This window comes from Tiliqua scincoides, chromosome 1 (genome assembly GCF_035046505.1).
Source record: "Tiliqua scincoides isolate rTilSci1 chromosome 1, rTilSci1.hap2, whole genome shotgun sequence".
Classification (NCBI taxonomy): Eukaryota; Metazoa; Chordata; class Lepidosauria; order Squamata; family Scincidae; genus Tiliqua; species Tiliqua scincoides.
Window position 1 is genome coordinate 13,015,375 of NC_089821.1, and position 19,134 is coordinate 13,034,508.

Below are 19,134 nucleotides of genomic sequence, written 5' to 3' on the forward strand. Positions count from 1 at the left end.
CAAGCAGCCAGCCTTCCCTTTGCTTCCCCCATCTGTTTTTGTGTCTTGGTGTTTCTTTACAAGACAGCCAGTTTGAGAGCCCTTCTGCCTAGCAGCCAGTTTTGCTTATATTCCATTGGTTCCTGAGTCCTCCTCCCTTCTGCACTCACAAGGCTGTCAACTGGAAAAGAAAAGCAAGAGATGTGACAACATAAAAGTTTGCTTCAGACTTGCTCCAAAAGAAGAGATCCCAGTGTCTCCTTAAGCCAGGGGTGCCCAAACCCTGGCCCAGGGGCCACTTGTGGCCCTCAGGGGCTCCCAATCAGGCCCTTGGGAAGACCCCAGTTTCCAATGAGCCTCTGGCCCTCCAGAGACTTTCTGGAGTCCATGCTGGCCTGACGCAACTGCTCTCAGCAAGAGGATGACTGTTCAACCTCTCACCTGAGCTGTGGGACGAGGGCTTCCTGCTCTACTTGCTGTTTCACGTCTGTGATGCAGCAGTGGCAGTGAAGGAAAGGCTGGCCTTGCTTTGTGCCTTGAGGTACTGCAAGACCTTCATTCATTCATATCAGTTCCATTTCTAATATATTCATTTATGTAAATTTATTCAAATTGTAAATTGTAAATTAATTCTTTTTTCCTGGCCCCTGACACAGTGTCAGAGAGATGATGTGGCCCTCCTGCCAAAATGTTTGGACACCCCTGCCTTAAGCCATTCTGACTTCTTTGGTAGGACACACTTTGGAGCTGGTGGAAATAGGGTCATTGTTTGTATCAGCCTCATGAAATGAACACCCAAGTCTTTAGAGTGATTTACATTTTGAAAATACCTGTGACACTCATGTACAGAGATACACTGCACCATATGTAATGAAGACCAAAATGGAATCTACTCTAAAGATCTTTCTGCTTAGCCAATGAAGTCACAGTAGAATAGGCTAGGTTTGAAGGTAGGCAACACCTACATGAAAGAAAAGCTTATAGTTGCTGAGTCAATAGTGGCCTAAGATATAGCTGCTACCTGAGGATGCATGCAGGTGATAGTTTCCTCTGCAATGGATTTAGCACCCAAGTGCGGGGGGGGGGGGAGTTCCTCAAAGAAGATGTGCTAAAGATGTGTATCTTTTTAGCAGGGGGAGAGTAACTGGCCCACCTCACCCCAGCAGTGTCTTTTCTAGTGGCTGTCTGCTGGTGTTCTTTTTGCATCTTTTTAGATTGTGAGCCCTTTTGGGAAAGGGAGCCATTAGTGGTTTGTTTGATTTTCTCCGTAAACCGCTTTGTGAATTTTCTGTTGAAAAGCGGTATATAAATACTGTTAATAATAATAATAATAATAATAATAATAATAATAATAATAATAATAATAATAAAGAGCACAGACATATTGGCTATGGCTCCCTCCCTTGGACTATGCTGCTCACCTGGAATCACCTGGAGTCATTAGGACTAAGGGCAATCAGCACTTTCCCTGTGTGGCTTGTGGGTGTATCCAACAAGAAAAAAATACAGCACCCAGCTTGAGAATTCAAGGGCAATGATAAATTTCAGAGAGTCTTCGAGAAAAGACAGTTAAAATGTTGTACCTAACTTCTTCCAAATGCAATTCAGTTACAATTCTATATCCCTATTTAATCTAGACCAACTTTTTTAGACACTTAGGAATCTGTCTAGTGCATGTTTACTTGGAAATCTGTCCCACTCTGTTCAGTGGGATTCATTCCCAGGTCAATGGTGGAGTTGCAGGCTGAATGGATCTATTTCAACCGTGTGTGTGTGTGTGTGTGTGTGTGTGTGTGTGTGTGTGTGAGAGAGAGAGAGAGAGAGAGAGAGAGAGAGAGAGAGAGATTGGATGCAGGGAGTTCTGAGCAATCTCTCCAAGGATGACCAGCGATGCAGTGAGGTGGAGCTCTACTCTTGTCAGTTCTGATCCAACTGAAGCACTGATTGAGTAGTTGAGTACACCAGAAAACCTGCCCCCTCCTGTGCATTTGCATAGTACTGCTGCAAGGCACATGGATAAAAAAGGAGAGGCAGAGGCAGTAACATTGTGGTACTGCACCATGAGCCAAGTAGCAAAGAGAATGGGATGTGTCCAGATCCATTGGACAGTGCTCCCCTCTCTCTGGCTGTATTGGGGCAGATTTTAACCCCTTCCAGCAACTACAACCCAGGTCGTTGCTCCGCGTGTGGTTGGTCTGTGGAACTCCTTACCACAGGATGTGGTGACGGCATCTGGCCTAGATGCCTTTAAAAGGGGATTGGACAAGTTTCTGGAGGAAAAATCCATTACAGGTTACAAGCCATGTATGTGCAACCTCCTGATTTTAGAAATGGGCTATGTCAGATGCAAGGGAGGGCACCAGGATGCAGGTCTCCTGTTATCTGGTGTGCTCCCTGAGGCATTTGGTGGGCCGCTGTGAGATACAGGAAGCTGGACTAGATGGGCCTGTGGCCTGATCCAGTGGGGCTGCTCTTATGTTCTTAACTACAATTCCCAGGAAGCCTTGCAGGTCTCTTGTTATCTGGTGTGCTCCCTGGGGCATTTGGTGGGCCGCTGTGAGATACAGGAAGCTGGACTAGATGGGCCTATGGCCTGATCCAGTGGGGCTGTTCTTATGTCCAGTCCTGAGTGACACGCAGCAGTGGCAGCAGGTGCCATCCTTCAGCAGTCAGTGCCCCCTCAAAGGATGAGAGGTTGTGGTGGATCAGGTAGCCTCCCCCAGAAAGAAGGGGGCCACACAAGGCAATGGGCCACAAAGACACCCTTATTACCATGTAAATTATACATTATTATACAGTATTTATTATACAGTATTTATATATCGCCTTACTTGGTCTTTATTCAAGACTTTATTCAAGGCGGTTTACATAGGCAGGCTTATTAAATCCACGCAGGGATTTTTACAAATTGAAAGAAGGTTCTTTCTTTCAAGAACCACTACATTCAAGGTGTTACACTCCGATCTGGTTTAACATTCTGGCCTGCAAAGGAACCTTGCGAGGAAGTGGTGGAACATTGACTTTTGCTTGGGTGGGAAATGGCTGAAATTTTGCCAAGAAGGTAAATTGCCAGTATACAAATGTACTTTGCAAGGGGTGTGTGAGAGCTGAGCAGTTTTGTCTGGGATTTGGATGGGAAATTGATGGATTAGTTCCAGGGCTTAGAATGGGAAACCAATGGATTCTACCCTTCAAACGCTTCTAAAAACAGAACATGGTGTGTGTCTGTTTTTGACCAGCTAGAGAGGGGAACGATTTGCTGACTAGGGCTTGCTGAAACTTGATAGCCTAATTTAAAAAAAAATTATTTTAAGGGGGAGTTTAGGCAGGACTGGTCCATCCTTGAGGCCAATTGAAGCTTTTGACTCAGGCAACAGATTGATGGGAGGAGCTTGTCTCTGCCTACTGTGCATCTTTCTTGTTCTACTCCCTTGAATGGAAAAAGAAGAGGGGAACAGAGTGGAAGAGGAAATATGGAAGGGGGGGCTGAGCTAGAACGCTGGAGAGGGAGGAGCAGAAGCTGGCACATAATTGGATAAGGGGGCCTTGTTTGGCATGCTGCCTCTTGTGTCAGGAGGTCTTGGGATGATCCTGGGTGTGGCTATGGATGGGTCATAGCTGTGGGGACATGGCTGTGGGGCATCATGAAGAATGCATCACTTCAGTGCCACTATGCCCTATGAATAGCTTATAAAAGAGACTGAAACAGGCAAAAGTGTTGTCTGCTTAATGACCTTCCATTTTGGAGCTTTTCCATAAAAGTTCTGGCATTCATGTTCTTGGATAGCTCATGGTTGTAAATGCAGTCTGTAGTAAGTGGGCACCGATCATGCTGAAGGACCATGAGAGATCAGTAGTAGTGCATGGTTGGATCTTACTCCTGGCTTAACAAGAATAGCATTTGTAGACCACATACTGCATTTAGAAACTACTCACAAATAGGCTCACCACCCAGGCCCCTTAAAACCCCTCATGCAAGAAGATAAGAAAAGGAAGCAATTCGTAATCTGATTGCATTCTCCTTCCTGTATATTTGCAGCAGACTCTTGCATACAGTATGCAGCCTTACCAACAGCCTCCCCAGGGAGTCTCTCAATATAGGATATCACACAAAACCATAAGCATTCTCAGCTGTGTAGTGGCACATTTTTAAATGTAAGAACCTGTTATTGTTTTGGCAGAACACCCACTGTCTTTCAGGTCGCCCTTGGAAAAGACATTAACCTAGACGTAAACCTAAGCCCCTAGGCCAATGGTTCCCAAATTTTTTCACCTGGCAGCTCCCTTGACCTACTGGGCGATTGGCTGTGGTCCCCATCTGGGCCACAATCCTATACATTCTATAAGGTGGTGGGCTTTTCATGAGGATTCCCTCACTCCCTGAACTGGTTTCTTCAGCTCCCTGGGGAGCCATGCCTCACAGTTTGGAAATCACCGCCCTAGGCAAATGTGACTCAGTTTGTCTCCTGATGCTTCTTCTCGATTAAGGTCCTTTAGGGAAAAAAGTTACAAAGGCAGCACCTGAGCCTTTTTGCTGATGACATCACTGCTCCTGCCATAGGAGGCCCCAAAGCTCCACCCTCCCCCATAGTTATACCTTTGTGCATATTCCTCATTTTAGGAAACTGTCTTATATTTAATCAGACCATTGGTGCATTGTGGTCAGTACTTTCTACAATGACTGGTGGTAGCTCTTTAGAATTTAAACAGGAATGTCACTCTGCCCTGCTTGGAGACTGAAGCTTCTGCATGCAAAGCATATGCTCCACCACTGAACACAGCCAGAGAACATGAACTAACACCCCGTATTCTTACAATGTCTTCTTCTCATGCTTAGTTCAACTCTTGATATCTTTGGAGCAGGTGTCATCTTTTCTACGTGCAATATAGGCATGATCACCTAGGACCTGGCTCACATAATATATTTTTTTTTAATGCAAAAATTTGTTGGGGTGGTGGTGGACAGGTCGATGAAAGTGTCGACCCAATGTGCAGCGGCAGTGAAGAAGGCCAATTCTATGCTTGGGATCATTAGGAAGGGTATTGAGAACAAAACGGTTAGTATTATAATGCCATTGTACAAATCTATGGTAAGGCCACACCTGGAGTATTGTGTCCAGTTCTGGTCACCGCATCTCAAAAAAGACTTAGTGGAAATGGAAAAGGTGCAAAAGAGAGCGACTAAGATGATTACGGGGCTGGGGCACCTTCCTTATGAGGAACGGCTACGGCGTTTGGGCCTCTTCAGCCTAGAAAAGAGATGCCTGAGGGGGGGGCATGATTGAGACATACAAAATTATGCAGGGGATGGACAGAGTGGATAGGGAGATGCTCTTTACCCTCTCACATAACACCAGAACCAGGGGACATCCACTAAAATTGAGTGTTGGGAGAGTTAGAACAGACAAAAGAAAATATTTCTTTACTCAGCGTGCGGTTGGTCTGTGGAACTCCTTGCCACAGGATGTGGTGATGGCGACTGGCCTGGATGCCTTTAAAAGGAGATTGGACAAATTTCTGGAAGAAAAATCCATTACGGGGTACAAGCCATGATGTGTATGCGCAACCTCCCGATTTTAGAAATGGGTTATGTCAGAATGCCAGATGCAAGAGAGGGCACCAGGATGCAGGTCTCTTGTTATCTGGTGTGCTCCCTGGGGCATTTGGTGGGCCGCTGTGAAATATAGGAAGCTGGACTAGATGGGCCTATGGCCTGATCCAGTGGGGCTGTTCTTATGTTCTTATGTTTTAGACCAGGGGTCTCCAGCCCCCAGCCCGGGGGCCAGATGCGGCCTGCGACCTGCGGCCAGCCTCTATCCAGCCCGTGGCCAGCCTCTTGTCTTCTGAAAGTCTCTGGCCCACTTGGCTGAACATGATTGGAGCTGTGCTCTGGTTGTGTCTGGTGGGTGTTCTAAGGGCCAGAGAGATTGAATGAATGTTTCCATTCATTCATTTATTCACTCATCTAAGTTCCATCTCTAATTTATTGATATAAATTTTATATTTAATTTTTTTTTCTGGCCCTCTACACCACGTCGGATATATGATGTGGCCCTCTGGCCAAAAAGTTTGGAGACCCTGCTTTACACCAGTGATTTTCAACCTTTTCCATCTCATGGCACACTGACAAGGCATTAAAATGGTCAAGGCACACCACCAGGTTTTTGACAATTGACAAGGCACACCATGCTGCAGTGGGGACTCACATCTCCCATTGGCCCTATTAATAAATGACCTTCCCTCAAATTCGTATGGCACACCTGTGGACCACTCATGGCACACCAGTGTGCCATGGCACAGTGGTTGAAAATGGCTGCTTTAGACAAATGTACTTGTGGTGAGATGGGGACAGAGCTTTGGGAATGGGTCAGCATGGGGACAAGGCTGGTGAACATGATCTTGCTTCCCCCTAGATGTGAAAGGTAACATTGGCACTGGATTTATGTCCCAGTTCATACCGAGGTTGGGTCCCATTTTACAAAATGGAAGGCTCAGGCGAGCCCCTTTCCCACACAAGTAATACTTCATGTGAAGTTGGCACTCTCTGCACTCTCTATAATTTGTGTCTTGTCCACATTTTTGGAGATGGGAGGGGGAGATCATACAAATTAGGCTACCTCACACACACACACGGCCTCGACATGGAATGCTTGCTTCAGTGCAGATATCTGTGTAAGGGAGGATATTGTGCCTTGACCAGAGTCAGTACCCAAACTCTGCACTGCCCCCCCCACAAGTTTGCTCCCTATCAGCCAAAGGTACCATCTCCCAGAGGCCCTGTGATAACACAGCATGCCCAGAGGAATGCTCCCAGCTGCAAGAGACTGTAAGGATTCTTAAGATACTGAATATACTTTGAACAATCCAAAAGCACTATACAGGAACTGTGTGTTTTTCATACACTTCAAAACGCGCTTCCCAGGGGAGAGCTGCTTGGCTTCAGCATGGTTTGCTTTTCTCAGGGCAGCCAAGACTGACTTCAATGCTTTTTATGCAGCTGCATCTGCACTGTTATTTAATCAGCGTAGATTACAATTGCAATATGTTGCAATAAGAGGAGTATTCTAGAAGCTATGTTTATGCAATCTCACCCTTTGAAGCTGCTTTACAAAAGCCACATAAAAACGCATAGAAATGACCCAAAGTTATCGTTACCTGTCCATGGCTGAACATGGAGCATCCCAAATTCACAGTAAAAAAATATCTATCTATCTATCTATCTATCTATCTATCTATCTATCTATCTATCTATCTATCTATCTATCTATCTATCTATCTATCTATCTATCTATCTATCTATCTATCTATCTATCTATCTATCTCATGTGGGCTGCACTGCAGGTCTACTACAAAAACTCAGGTCTACTTCAAATGCTGCAAATATATAACGACTCAGTATTGTTGCCTCTTTCCTAACCAGCATGCATTGCGTCACTGATATCATTTCACCCATAAACGTTCACACACTGACATGATGGTGGACGCTTGGGAAGGATGTTCAGAGCTTTCCTTTTATCAGCCTTTTGCTCACAGGAGCAGGCCCAACAGCACATGCAGAGCTGTGAAGAGGCAGCCAGCCACAGTACTCACGTCATCCCACTTGATGAAGCGTTCTCCCTTGGTCAGGTACTCCTTCACCTCCGGGGGTGTCAAGATAGGAGTCAGCACCGACATTCTGACGTGCCCGTTTTGCCCGTAGGTGGTGGCGGGGCCCTCTTTGACGGCTGCTTCCTGCCTGTCCTCAAGAGCTCTCACATAGTGCTGCTGCCTCCTGCTTCTTCTTCTGGTCCTGTAAAGAACCAAATATGCTTTACAGGCCAGATGGCACACTGGGCTACATCCACAGGATGGGTGCGGAGACGCTCATCTGCATGGCAAATGATCCACTTTCCAAACAGGTGAAGCCACAAGGCAGAGGTTGTGGGATGGGCTGATCACCAGAGTAGTCCTTGAAACTGCAGAATCTCACAGCGAGGGCTTCCTGTTCTCAACTTCCTCATTAGTGCTTCCGCTTATTTACTTGCAGCTTCACCAGTTGATTCAGAAAGTATTTCAAAGGGGTTGACAGAATTTCAAAAATTGTTCTTAAGAGTCGTCATTTTGATACCATATCTTGACTTGTAAGCTAAGGAAATGGTATACTCTCTCTCTCTCTCTCTCTCACACACACACACACACACACACACACAGAAGGCACTGTGACCAGGTAATGCTTCCCCTGCCTCTTTAAGGGGTAGGGGAAGAGCAGAGGCAGGGAAGCAGATCCCCAGGATCATTTCCCTACGGGGGACGAAGGGGGGGTGCTTGCACTTACATTTAAGTAGTTAGGGCTTCTGGAGGCTGCAGGAGGTGCAGGGAGCCCTGCGCAGTCCTCTGCAGGGCTCCCTGAGGCTTGGAATGCTCTAACAGAGACATCGCAAAGCACCTTCCTAGGGATCACGTCGCTGCCCTTGCCCCTCCTCCACAAAGACTTACTGAGGGAGTAAAGTTCCCTCGAAGTTTGAGAACCACTGGCAGACCATATTGTGAGACAAGCCAGGGTCACGCTTTAACCCAGAATGTTATTTCTTCTTATTACGGCGTCTATTGTGTGCTTGTAGTCAATAAGGAAGCCCAGGCTCAGTCCAAGTTGATCCGGCATCTGAAACAGCACCAAATCCTGCTGCCCACTGCCAGTGCGGTCACTCACAAGCCCTTATTATCAGTGCTGCTGTTGCTTCTGGCTAGGTGGAGAGCGTTCTGGGAGCAAAATCTCTCCATTCCTGGCTTTGTCCCCACCAGCCAGTTTCCAAGAAGCAATAAAGGTGGAGTGTTGGAGGCAGCAGTGGTCTGAAAGTGGCAGCACCACTGGCGTAGGAGAAGGAGGAAAGTCATGTCCTGCTTGGTGGATCAGGCCCAGGAAGGGGGCAGGTTTGGTGGCGCCCACCAAATCCTAACCCCCTTCCCAGGCCCGATCCACATTCGCCAGCCAACACAGACTTGCATCAGTAGTATCGCTGGCACAGGTCTGAGTTCATCCATGGCAGCTTACCTCAGGAGAAGGGAACAAATGCTCCCTTCTCCCAAGGAGGCCTCAGCATGCTGAAACTCCCCCACGGAACACATCAGATTGGCATCGCTGCATCACCGCATGAGGATTGGGCTGTTAACTTGAAGAGAACTGAGCAGGCGACCTCAGTGTATAAGACAGTGATTTTCAGCCTTTTTAATCTCATGGCACACTGACAAGGCACTAAAATTGTCAAGGCACACTGTCAGGTTTTGGACAGTTGACAAGGCACTCCATGCTGCCAGTGGGGGACACATTCCTATTGGCCCTGTTAATAAATGACCTTTCCCCAAATTCCTGTGGCCAGGGCCTAGGAGAGGGGAGTAAAGGGGGTAATTTGTACCCAGGCCCAGGGTCAAAAAGGGGGCCCAGGAGCCAAAGGAAAGGGCCCAGAAATTTCCCAGGATCTGACATTTTCCTATCTGTTCAGACTTGTTGCCTGCATGGGATGCTGGGGACACTACCACAAGCATGTAGCTGCAGCTACTGGCAAGCCATGTATGCTTAGGAATGTGTTTGGTTTTCCATATTGCTGTATCTAGCTGCTGATGCCACATGGGTGGGTAGACCTGAGCTCCAAAGACTTTTTCTCTACTCTCCCCCCAACCCTGTTTTGCCGCTCCCTGCCCCCATTCTGCTCCCCTGTCACCACTCTCCCCTGCTCTGTTTCACCCCTCCCCCTTTGCGAAGGGGCCCCAAAGAAACTTTGCACCCCCTGATAAAATTCCTCTCAGAGGCCCTGCCTGTGGCACACCTGTGGATCACTCGTGGCACACCAGTGCGCCATGGCACACTTGCTGAAAATGGCTAATATAAGGTGTTGCTGAATGACCTTATTAAAAAAAATTAAAAAGGAGTGCAGAGGCACTAAGAATGAGTCTCCTATCCGTAACTGAGCAAGAACATAAAATGTCGCAGGATATTTCACTGCTAGGATCAGAAAAGCATAAGGATGCCTCTCATGGTGGTTAAAAGAAGAAGTTAAAAATGTGAAACAATAGATTTGCTGTCTTTTAATTACACTCCAAAATATGCACCGTTTTCTATACTGGGAGGGAGGGATTATCTGCTGGTCCAGGTCAGGAGGCCCGTAGGAGAGGAGCAAAATGAACTGGAGCTCTTTTGAATAAAGCAAGCAGCAGCTTTTATCAAACAACTACACTTACAATGTCAGTGATTTTCCTATACCAACTAGGATTTCATAATAGTTTCCCCCCCTCCCAACAGCCCATGAAAATCAGGTGCTACTTTACCAGTCATGATTGTATGACCATATACTATGCAAAAACCTCACAACAGGAGCTCTGAAGGGCAGGAGTTCAGATTCTCTGAAACAGTGGTTTCCAACCTTTAGGAGCCTGTGGACCACTGAGGCAAAAATTGGAATTGTCATGGACCACCTGCAACCCCACCACTCCCTGCACACAACAAAAATACTATTCAATTTGGAAGTCCATGGGGGAGTGCTCAGTGAGACACTGGAAGTGCTGGCTATGTCTGTGGACAGTCCTCTGATGCTCCTCCAAATGTAAAGGGTAATTTGTACCCGGGCCCAGGGTAAAAAAAGGGGGCCCAGGAGCCAAAGGAGGGGGCCCAGAAATTTCCTGGGATCTTACATTTTCCTATCAACTCAGACTAGTTGCCCACACGGGGTGCTGGGGACACTACCACGAACATGACTTGCCAGTCATATTTGTTGGGCTGAGGAATGAATACATGACTCTCTTTAACACTGTGTCAAATCTAACATGTTATATACTGTTGGATGCGGACTTTCCAGCGGAATGCAATGCAAAAAACGGGATTGAAATATCTCCTTTCCATCAAAAGTTATGACCAAAAGAACGGAAAACAAAAATGCATGGAACCCTATGGAAAATGAAACTGAGCCATATCGCGCACTTACTCGTGAGTAGGCGAACTTGCCATAGTTCTTCGGAAAGGGCAGGCTGAGAGGAATCCAATGACACCAGAATGGTTCCTATTCAATGAAAGCAGCCCCCCAAAAACTCCCAAGAAGGAAGTCCCTCCCTCCAAGCAGAGGAATGTTTTGAGCCCTATGGGAATCTAATGAAGAGTGGAGCTCAACATCTAATGAAAGTGGAGCTCAACAAATGCTCCCTAAGGCAGCCCCCCCCCCAAAGAATAAACCAGAGGCTTGAGCTGGTAAGGTGGGCACTGGGGAGGGCTGAAAATCTCACTGATTTCTTTTTGGGGTGGGTGGGGTGTTATTGCAGGCAGGCTACAGAGAAAATTCACTTGGTGAAACAGGGCTGGCTTCCCCTTATTTATCTGTTTTTCTTTAATTTAATTATTTATAATTATTTTATTTTGCTTGATGATGTCACTTCCAGCCATGATATCACTTCCGGTGGGTCCTAGACAGATTGTCATTCTAAAAAGTGGGTCCCAGTGTTAAAAGTTTGAGAACCACTGCCTTAACTCAAAACAGGCCAATGAGACATCCGGGGGGGGGGGGTGACACCCTAGTGACCAAAATTCTGGAAATCGTGGCTTTTAGGAATAATACCATCATGTTATATACCATTTGATGCAGAATTTCATCCATTGCTTGTGGGGAAATATTCACTGCATTTATTTTTCTGGCCATTATTATTATTCATTCCATGTCATGACTATTACTATCTGTCTCACTTACCTCACAGGGTTGTTGTGAGGACAAAATAAGGGGAGGAACCATGTACACCACCCTGAGCTGCTTAGAGGAGGGGTGGTATAAAAAGCAAATTAATTAATTAAACAATATAATTAATAATTAATTAATTAAGTCATTTATTGTTTCTCTGGAGGTTAGAAAAATAAAGGTGATTGTTAAAGCAGTGCTAAGACCACAGGCTGCAGTCCTCTGCACAGAGGAGCTGCTTAAATTGCATCAAAGGCAACAGGACTGAAGTACCTGAACTGAGTGCAGGATTAGAGTTTAACAACAGCCCCAACCTATCCCCGTTTCATTAAAAGTGAGCCCCACTTTTCTCAATGAGACTCAATTTCAGCTAAGAGTACACAGGATTAGGAACCAAATATTTTTGAGTCCCTATTTCCTGGCAGTGATTTTCAACCAGTGTGCTGCAAATGGTCCACAGATGTGCCACAGAAGTGTGGGGAGGGTCATTTATGAGCAGGGCCATTGGGGGATGTGAGCCCCCAACCAGCAGCATGATGTGCCTTGTCAATTGTCAAAAATACTGCTGGTGTGCCTTGGCAATTTTAGCATCTTGTCAGTGTGCCATGAGATGAAAAAGGTTGAAAATTGCTGCACTAATGTAATTAACACTAATGTAATTACACCGGGTAGATGGGACTCGTCAGCCTGGGAAGGCAGCTCATCTGAGAGAAGGAAAACTCTGATCCCAAACCTCCACTGCCTTGTGGCTACATCCAGTTATGGAAAAGGCTTCAGGAGTCAACCTCGAGGCAAAATCCGGAGCCGGAGTCCCTGAGGCAGTTCATGGCTGAACACAGTCACGTTCTGGCAACTCCTGCGACGCCGCTGGAACCAACTGTATTGGCCTCTGCCTTTCCATTGGACCATTTCAGCAACGTGGAGAGAGGGGATTTGCTGCATGGGTAACAGCCTATCCTCCATACCTACTTTACCCAGGCTTCGCGCACTGGAGAGGACACTCTGTTCCAGAACCACCATTCAGAGCGTGACACCATAGTCTTCCAAGACTGAAGGATGCCAACAAGAATTACACTAGTGTGTAAGTGAAATAAATTCTTCCGCTGTTTACCCCATACGACCATTTCTCTTCCCTTCTAGGGTTGTCTACCCTGTGGTGAATTTTCAATTGTAAATTTCTTGGGTTCGGGACCTGTCCTTACTCTTATACGTACTTCACAAAGTGCCTTTAAGATTGATGATGCCTCAGAAATAAAATCTGAGGAATGTGGACTGACAGACAAGGCTTGCCCAAATCCATTTGGTGGGATTCATAGGTGAACTGTGTGGTTTGGGCAGGAGAGACCTAGTTTAAAGCCAACAAGCTTTGGCAGACTAATGAGTATTAGCAAATTGCTGTTCACACACTGTAGCTTCCAGAGAGGTAGCCATGTTCCTCTGTTGCAGCACACCAATAAACAATCCATGAAAACTAATGTTGAAGTAAATTGGTTTGTGTATGATATATTGTTGGCTTCTGTCAGGTCTGTGCACAGCAACAGACTGGCAGCGTGAATGCTTCCCAACTGAATCATGTACTCCACTGGTCATCTGTTCCAGGGAGGGGAGAAAATTGGTTCCCTCCAAATAGGTGATCAAAATTGAGAGTACTGTCTGTGTTCATTGATGCATGTGACATGCAGGAACATACCCACATAAGCTGCCCTAGTGTCTTGATGCAGTTTTTCTCACCACAACACCCTCCTGCATGTGAAGACTCCATCCAGGAGGGCAAGCCTCTTGGAAAAGCCATTTTCAGAACATGGAGCCCCCTGTTGGATAATGCTTTCCACTCCCTACCCCCTAGTACATGTAAATCTTCAAATACTGTACATGGGATTGAGTGCTGAACTGTTCCATAGCCTACTCACTTCTGTGTTGGGGTAGAAAAGGGACAGTTACTCTCCCTCTGCTAAATATAAGAGGAACACCACTTGCAAAGAGCCTCTTGCCCAGTTAGCAGGAGATAATGGAATGGGTTCAGAGGAGGGCAACAGAGATGGCAAGGGGGATTGGAAGCCTTTTAAAGAAAGGTGGAAGGAACTGAGTATTTTCTGCCTGAAGAGAAGACCAAGTGGGGTTATGAAAGCATTCTTCAAAGACCTGAAGGCTTTTAGGTAATACTTGGCTCCAGTGGACTGAGCATTTTTACAAATTACAGGTTGAGCCTCATTATTCGAATGGGTTCCATTCCCAGAACTCAGGCTGATGGCAAAAATCAATTTAAAAAACAAAGTGCCTTTGCTCTGGTGATTTAAAAACAGCCTTGCTGACCTTTGTGATGTTAAGATAGAGTCATGAAGAGGACAATCCAACAATCAGTCTCTCTCCAGGCACTTAGAAAGCATTATCTTTCTTTCAGGTGTTCAGGTCCCATGGCCCACTGGTTGGGAACCACTGCTCTAAAAAGACCAGATGATTAGCCGAAGTGGTAATCCAGAGGCACTCTGCCACTATTCTCAGAAAGATTTCAGGCTAGGGCTGCTAAACAAGCTTCCATTTACCCTCTTTCCAAAAACCACTAACTATGTGAACAGTGATTGATGGATCTTTTCATTTCCTGTTCATATTTGAATATTATCTCGGGGCTTTCTGATCCTTGCCTAGAGGCTTTCCAGTTCTCACATACTTATCCAAAACTGTGGTGCTTAAGTCTGATGCAAAGAATAAGCAACCAGAGGCGAAATTCCTTGTATTAGAGAATCCACTCACTTCTGAAATATTCTTTTATGGGGTACATATTGCGCTGGGCTGTGACACCCGGTGAGCCATATCTGCCACACCTTCTCATTAGGTCCTCTAATTTGACGGATTCTACTTTTTCCAGTGTGGTTCTGGGTAATACAGTGACACTAGCATGAAGACACATAGAAAGCTTAAACCAATTCACAAGACCTTTTCACCGGATGAGCAAGAATTGAAGTTCAGTTGATGTGTGTGGCAGTCAGCTTTGTGTGGTGACGCAAAGCTGCTTGCTTCACCATTCGTTGAGATCCCTACGCAGCACAGAATTTGATGGGCTGACCAATGGCGTAGCTGCATGGGGGTGGCACAGTAAGTTCTGCAGGCTCCGCAATGCACCATGTAAGCAGCCCCTCTCACTCATCATTGGAGCTGTTCCAGGTAGTGACAGCAATGTACAGGAGTGCTCCTGCATGTTGCCACTGCTCTGATGGTGAGTGTGAGGAGCCACTTTTAGGACACATTGTGGTGTCCTTTTCTCACTCTATGGTTGGCAACCTTCAGTCTCGAAAGACTATGGTATAAGCCTACAGCACCCAGTGTTCCCAGGCGGTCTCCCATCCAAGTACTAACCAGGCCTGACCCTGCTTAGCTTCCAAGATCAGACAAGATCACTCTATATGTTTCTGCTTTCTGGCTATCTGATTTCTTCTCCTACTTTATGTTGCACTAATAATATCCAGTTACTGTTTCTTCTTTCTGTTCACAACAATATTTTTGATTGCCTTACAGCTATTATCTATCTGGATATCAGGTCATTATCTCAAACGTAAGATGCAGAAGGTATGGCTGGGGGAGGGCGGTAAAGGAAGTAGTTTGTACCCAGGCCCAGAGTCCAAAAAGGGGCCCAGAAGTCAAAGAAGAGGGTCCTCAAAGTTCCTGGGATCTTACATTTTCCTATCCCACCTGAACTCACTGGCTGCACACGATGATGGGCGCATCAACTGTGGACATGCAGTGGCAACTGCTGCACCAAGCCATACACGCCAGGCCAAGGAATGCATCCATGACTCTCCTTAGCACAGTGTCAAATCTGGGAGGAAACTGGCCTGCTACAGCTCTTCGGCTTGTGGATCTGATCACCGTGAAGAGTGGACAGGAGTCCAGGGACACAGCTGCAGAGCGACAGCTGCTGCAGAAGTTTCATTTTGGTGCACACAGCACACTGTCCATTCTAGTGTGAGCCTAACGAAGAAGATGCTAATTTTCTGCAATGAATTTTCTATATTTCAAAGATTTTAAAGAGACTTAGGAGTGTGTTTGGTTTTCCATGCTACTTTATCTAGCTGCCAATGCCGCGTGGTCGGGTAGACCTCAGGGAGCCTGGTAGACCTGGGCTCCAAAGACTATTCCGGCTGTCAGCATCCTCCCCCTGCCCTATTTTGCCCCCCCCCCCATTCTGCTATTGGGAACAGGGCCAAAAGAAACTTTGTACCCCTTGATAAAATTCCTCTCAGAGGCCCTAGCAGAAGGCAGAAGTTACTAGGTTTCTCCCTAAATTTTTGCTTCTCTATTTTGCCTTTGCTTTCTCTTTCAGTTGGCCCTTTCTTTTTGTGTTCACGTTTCTGTTTCTGTTCCAGCCAGTGGCATAGCTAGAGGGGGTGAAAAGCATTACATTTTTCAAGAAGCTACACGGTACAGGTCCAACCTTGTTATACACAGATTTTTTTATACACAGATTTGACTCAACACGAATGGCCACTCAAATGTGAAGGAATGTGCTGATCCTGGAGAAGGGGAAAAATCCATCCCTTTAAAATCACAGTTTTAAAAAACTGCTTTTCTTAATGTTGTAGAGAGACAGTCCTGCAAGTGATCATTCCATCCTTCAGCTGAGCCAGGCAAAGGCAGGGGGTCCTTTGCATTTCTAATTGCTGACTGTCCCTCTACAACAGTAAGAAAAGCTGTTTTTAAACCACTATTGTAAAGGGACACACTTTTTAATTTTTTAAAAATTTCTTTTATTTAACACATTTTATGCGATACAAGGACATCTGCAAGAGGGATCTGAAGGCCTTAGGGATGGACCTCAACAAGTGGGAAACCCTGGCCTCTGAGCGGCCCACTTGGAGGCAGGCTGTGCAACATGGCCTTTCCCAGTTTGAAGAGACACTTGGCCAACAGTCTGAGGCTAAGAGGCAAAGAAGGAAGGCCCACAGCCAGGGAGACAGACCAGGGACAGACTGCACTTGCTCCCAGTGTGGAAGGGATTGTCACTCCCGAATTGGCCTTTTCAGCCACACTAGACGCTGTGCCAGAACCAACTTTCAGAGCGCGATACCATAGTCTTTCGAGACTGAAGGTTGCCAATACCAATGGTATCAGCACGGAGTCCCTGAATCAAACCCCTGTGAATGTTGAGACACAACCTCATTAGGAGCAATGGAGGGGCAAGAAATCTGGAAATGGGTCTTTAAATCTATTTTTCCACTTTTTTTTAATCCACTGATTCTTTTTTTCGCCTCCATTTTGCTCCCCTCGTCCAGAATGGCTCTGAAGGGGAGGGTGAAGGGCCACTGGCTCCCTGCAAAACTTAGTGCTTTGCACCCCCTTTAGCTATACCACTGGCTCCAGCTAATGTCAGTTGGTTCTTTTTCCATAACATTTCCAAAATTCATCCATTTTGATCCCCTAACTGAGAGGTTCTCAAACATTTAGCACTGGGACCCACTTTTTAGAATGAGAATCTGTCAGGACCCACCAGAAGTGATGTCATGACCGGAAGTGACATCATCAAGCAGGAAGTTTTTTAACTATCCTAGGCTGCAATCTTACCCATGCTTACCCAGGAGTAAGTCCTATTGACTATCTTGTTAAAAGCATACACATAGCCCAGTGGTACTCAAACTTTTCTGGCCCAAGGCTGGAAAGTGCAGAAGATGGAGGGGTTCGCATTCTGCCCAGGAAAGGTGGTGTGACTGTATCGCTGCCAGAGGACTTCCCGCACCTCCCCTGTGCGTTCGTGGTGCCTCCACAGGGAGCTGTGCCTCACAGTTTGAATAATACTGACATAGCCTGTTAAAACTACAGTTCTGTCACATTTCCCCAAATTTAGTTATATACCGTGGGAGCATTAATTCTAATATATTAAAAATAAAAGATTGAAATGAATGGGGACCCACCTGAAATTGGTCCATGACCCACCTCGTTTGAGAAACACTGTCCTAACTCTTAGGGGCCAAAGAGCCAATAAAACCCATCTTTAACCAACAGACAGGTTTAATTTCTCAGTTAAATGTGGTTTTAACATTTGAAAGGTAGGATGTAAATATTTTAAATAATTGCTTTCCATGCAGACAGTTCCATGTTCCATCTCTGGTTTCCTCAGTTGTGTCACAGGGCTGAATTCCTCTGCCTGAGAGCATGGAGAGCTTCTGCCAATCAAAACAGACTATAATACTGAGGTAGATGGAACCACAGTCTAACTATAGAGCCGTTGTGTGTGTAGGAAAGAGAGTATGATTCTGTGGAGCACTGTTAAATGTTGTTAAGTTGTTTATATATAGAAACTGATTGCAATGTTAATGGTGGGTTTGTTTTTGTGTTTGTCACTTCTCTGATTACTGGAAGATGAACATGAGAAAAAAAAAACTGTTCTAGAGTTTCTTACTAAAAAAACTCACTGTAGTAAACATTACTGGAACATTTTACAAGTCTGGACTCCTAGAGACCAATCCACCTAGTAATATTTGCGTGGACAGTACCTTCCCTTCACACATCCCCCCCCCCTCGAAAAAGCACTGTTTTTGGAATAGAATATTCAAAGATAAATCCAGGAGGGGGAGGCGATAAATGTGCAGGCTAACTGCATGTCTGTACTAGTCTGAGCATGTCCCCTCCATGAGTTCCTTCAGTCATTTGAAAGACAGCCTACTAGGCAAGAGTAAGGCAAGCCTCTTTAAAATACAGCTTACCTGGCATGGCCAAAAGGGTTGGGCTGTCAGTGAGGATCTTATCCTCTCTTTTAAAACCTCCTTGCCCCTTTTCCCTTCTAAGACATATAACCCCAAAATAGGTGACATATGTCCGAGGAGACTCACAGGCAACCTAAGAACTTACATGGAAAAAAGTAAAAATGTCTTTTTTTTTTTACTTATCTCTACTTTTGTCTTCAGGTCACCCCTCCCCACCATAGTATGCAGTATGCGGTGGGTGCCTTTTTGGCACAGCTGCATACTATAGTGTGCCAGGTGGGTAGGACTGGGCCTACATGATCTTAGTGCTTCCCCTTAGAACAGTGATTTTCAACCTTTTTCATCTCATGGCACACTGACAAGGCACTAAAATTGACAAGGCACACCATCGGTTTTTTGGCAATTGACAAGGCACACCACACTGACAGCAGGGGTTCACATCCCCCACTGGCCCTACTAACAAATGACCCTCCCCCAAATTCCCATGGCACACCTGCAGACCATCTGCAGCACACCAGTGTGCCACAGCACAGTGGTTGAAAATGGCTGCCTTAGAATGTCCCAGAATATTCTGACAGGCATGGGAGCAGGGTACATGAGAGGCAGGCAGGTGTTCATCAGCAAACAAGTCATTACAGAGAGGGTTCCCTGAAGGTACAAAGCTGAAAACAGTAGCAGAAGCTCTCACTTCCACTAAACAACTATGCAAGCTCCCTTGAAAGGTGTTTTATTGAGTTGCCACCAGAGCCTACTCTACTCATTGAAAA

General features: G+C 45.9%; 1 protein-coding gene across 1 annotated transcript in view; it reads right to left on the bottom strand.

Annotated features, from left to right (window-relative positions):
- The window catches only part of PLCB2 (phospholipase C beta 2), a 64,009-nt gene extending 56,300 nt beyond the window's left edge, over positions 1–7,709 (bottom strand). The window contains exon 1 of the mRNA XM_066615261.1: positions 7,570–7,709. Within this exon, the coding sequence (XP_066471358.1) occupies positions 7,570–7,653 (84 nt within the window). The 5' untranslated portion in view covers positions 7,654–7,709. The remainder of the gene's footprint in view (positions 1–7,569) is intronic.
- Positions 7,710–19,134: the final 11,425 nt, after the last annotated feature.